This window comes from Castanea sativa, chromosome 8 (assembly GCF_040712315.1).
Source record: "Castanea sativa cultivar Marrone di Chiusa Pesio chromosome 8, ASM4071231v1".
Classification (NCBI taxonomy): Eukaryota; Viridiplantae; Streptophyta; class Magnoliopsida; order Fagales; family Fagaceae; genus Castanea; species Castanea sativa.
The window spans coordinates 31065109-31068721 of record NC_134020.1 but is presented as its reverse complement, the minus strand read 5'-3'; the positions used below and the strand labels follow the sequence as shown (position 1 = coordinate 31068721).

At 36.1% G+C, this 3613-nt stretch overlaps 1 protein-coding gene across 1 annotated transcript; it reads right to left on the bottom strand.

Moving 5' to 3' along the window:
• Positions 1-637: 637 nt before the first annotated feature.
• On the bottom strand, positions 638-2415 carry LOC142606875 (UDP-glycosyltransferase 87A1-like). The gene is made up of 2 exons (XM_075778237.1): positions 1748-2415; positions 638-1566 (listed from the first exon to the last, which is right to left on the bottom strand). The coding sequence occupies exons 1-2, from the start codon at positions 2214-2216 to the stop codon at positions 728-730; spliced, it is 1308 nt and encodes a 435-aa protein (XP_075634352.1). The 5' UTR covers positions 2217-2415; the 3' UTR covers positions 638-727.
• Between the last annotated feature and the right edge of the window lie 1198 nt (positions 2416-3613).

Genomic DNA, 3613 nt, shown 5'->3' with positions numbered 1-3613 from the left:
CATAAAGAAATGGAGATTCAAATCTTTATTATCCCTATAAAGAATAATAAGCAATGTTATTGAGTTAAAAGATTTTTGTCACTTTTAAAGGCATTCAGACTCTAGTTTTTACGATAAATATTCAAAGCTACCAGATTACGGGAATTTTAATAAATTTTTCTTCAAACCACCACCACTGCCAATGATGATGATGATGATGATGATGTTAATATTATAAGATATGCAGTTAATTTCTATTTGCTAGATCCTAAAATAAATAAATACACACATAAAATAAAAATTAAAAGAAAGAAAGAAGCATGGATTCAACTTTATTGATATTGGTAATCAATGAGCCTTATAACCAAATTTAATATGGTCCGATTAATGTGTGCTTTTAGCTATTTATTTTTAGAAACATTTAATGGGAAATTGTAAAAGTTGTAAAACTTTTTCAATTTTCGATAAAACTTTTTTAAAAAATAGTATGTTATTGTGTGTCCTTAAGGTTCACGTTAGTAAAATCTATTTAATATTAACATGTTAAGAGCCTTGTAGCTCAACTGCACTTCTTAGTGTTTCTAAAGGAGATATCTAGATATCAAAGTCCCCTCCTTAATTATCCAATTATCATAAATTAAAAAAAAACAACAACAACAACAAAAAATCAACATGGATTTTTTCATAAAGCAAAGGGACACTAGCATTCCATGGTTTTGAAACCAAGAACAAAAAAATTATTGTTAACTCAATAACCATCGCAATTTGAGAGGTCCTTGATGAAAGCATTGATGCTGCTTTCAGATGATCCTCCTTTGACAATAGCACGTCGACATATTTGTTGAACTTCACTTACTTTTGATCTAATTTCTTTCATTTCATCACTTTCCAAATCCATAAATTTCGTCACTAACTTTGCAATTTCCACTCCTGTCACCAAATTGTCTGCCCCCACATCTTTCTTCACCCTCCACCCAATTTTCCAATCCTCCACAATTAGCTTACTATTATGAATCTGATCAAATCCTATAGGATGTGTAAGAAAAGGAATACCACAGAACATACCTTCACTAGTGGAATTCCACCCACAGTGTGACCAAAAGCCTCCTATAGAAGAATGAGATAAGACCCTCAACTGGTCACACCAAGGCACTACTAACCCCATATGATCACCACAAACTTCTTTCAACCTGCAAGTCTCATCACGCGCAACCCATAAGAATCTGACACCACTATCGTGCAAACCGATTGCAATTTCATCCATTTGGGCACTAGAAATTGAAAGAAAACTTCCCATTGAAATATATAGAACTGAACTTCTAGGTTGGCAATCTAGCCAGTTTAAATAGTTTTGGTTACCGGGATTCATATTTTCTTCAAGATCTAAGTGAGGTATGGTTGGGCCCACAGCATATACGGGGAATGAGAATTGTGAGTTTAGAACATCAATTGTCTCATATTCCAACTCATAAATGGAAGCCAATAAGAAATATTGTGCTTTGGTTACACATGAACACGCTTCAAAGAACCTTTGCGACATTTGTTGGACTCTCTGATCATGAGAAGTATCCACTACACGCTCCTCAACTTTTATTGAAACACCCAAATTTAGTTGTATTAATAGAAATTGGGAGTTGGGTAACAAGTAGTAATTCACATATTTTGAAATAAAATTAAATGAATAATTCCGAAATTAATTTTATACTTCCTACTTATAATAGAAACTTAACAAAAAGAAATTTGTGACAGACTGTAAAGATGTACTCACCCGAGATGTAATCAGCTTGTAAACGTTGAATGGTCGTGAACATGGACGGCGACATAGTCCAAAAAGATGCGACCGGAATATTCCTCCGGTTGCCGACGCCAACTACCCAGGAAAGCACAGTATCAACTATGATAACGGTAACAGGTAGCTCAAGTTGATCTAGGAGCTGCACAAACGGAGCTTCCAACTTTGTCATGGTAGCTTCGAAGAAGGAGTAAAAGTCAGCGGCGCGGACTAGCTCCGATGGGATAACGTTAGGTATGGTGCTGAAGCGAATGTTGTCAGGCATAGGATCGGAGCCGATGAAACTGAGCCATTCTTCAGTGACAACGAAGGTGACAAGAATATCCTTGTTTTTGGAAGCTAGTATCTTGCAGAGGTTTATCATGGGGTTGATGTGGCCGCGACCTGGATAAGACATGGCCACCACGTGGCACTGCGTGGTGGGTTTAGCTTTGACGGAATTCATGTCCGAAATTGGGATGTACAGTGTCGTGGTCGTCAGTAATTCATCGCAGAGCAGAGAAAGAAGGACACTTCTAGTATGTCCTCCTTGCTTTAGGCAATTTTTTCACGCGTAGCCATTGTAGTGTGCTTTGATTTGATGAGTGGAAGTGTCAAAAAGAAAAGTTTTTTTGCATCTCCTTTCTACTTCTTTTTTTTAAAATAAGCCTTTTGAGCAGAAAATTGTGCTTTTGGACCCACCAGCAGGTTTACTGGTATGAATTTAATACGTTTATCTTTTCAGTCAAAAAAAAAAAACGTTTATATCTTTATCTTTATCCAATATATAGTGGTTGGAAACGTGGCTTTTTCTAATTTGCGAAAGACGATTTCGATTTCGACACAGTGAAAAAAGAGTCTCAATTTCGACCGAAGTGTCCCCTCAATGAAATAACAGTCTCGATTTTGACTAAAGTGTCCCCTCAATGGACGTTGTGTTCATCAAAGAAAAGTTTTGGCGAAACTATAATATTGGTCCCTTAAGTTTATTTTATGTGTGTAATTGGTCTCTCAAGTTTCAACGGAGTACAATTGGTCCCTCAAGTTTATAAAATGAGTTGTATTAGTCATTTTATTAACTGTTGTTAGTGATATTACTTACATGACTAACGGAACAATGACTTGGCATTTTTTCAAATGACATGACATTTTTTAAATTACAAAATTATAATAACTACTTTCCACATCAAATTTTAATGACCCGTTTGTAACAACACTTAAATTATAACCCAGTTACATTTTTTTTTTTACCCAGTTACAAATTAAACTAAACCTACTTATCAAAACAAAGAAAAAAGCTAAACCTATTTATCATCTAACGCACGACGGCGCCAGGGAGAGAAAGGGGAAGGAGAGCCTGCCGTGACTCCGCCGCCGGTAGAGACCCAAGCCCTAGCCACCGTTGGCGACAGCCCTTGACCCGCGTCCTTGTTTCTCTCGCACAACCACTAACCCGCCTCCCTCCTCCCATCTCAGGTATTGCACTCTTTTTCCTGTGGAATCTCACCTCAATTTAGATAGATTAAAGTCAAAACAAATGCTCAAAGATTTAGAATAGTTACCCATAAAAAAAAAAAAAAAAAAAAATCAGATGCGGAATAGTTAAAATTGTTTGTGTGATATGTTGGTATTTTGTTCTGTTTTGCATTCCACTGAATACAACCACAGTTTGATCTTATAAACAATGAGTTTTATTATTTCCATGCATTTTGGGCTGACTGGGTTCCTATTTTTGTAATTAGAGATGCATATTTCAGTTTGTTTTTGTAATTAGAGATGCATTGTTAATGCTCCTGATCGTTCTTATAGTTTCTTCAAGCACCCAAGTGCCCATTGAGAACGTTGAAAGTAATGAAGCTACAG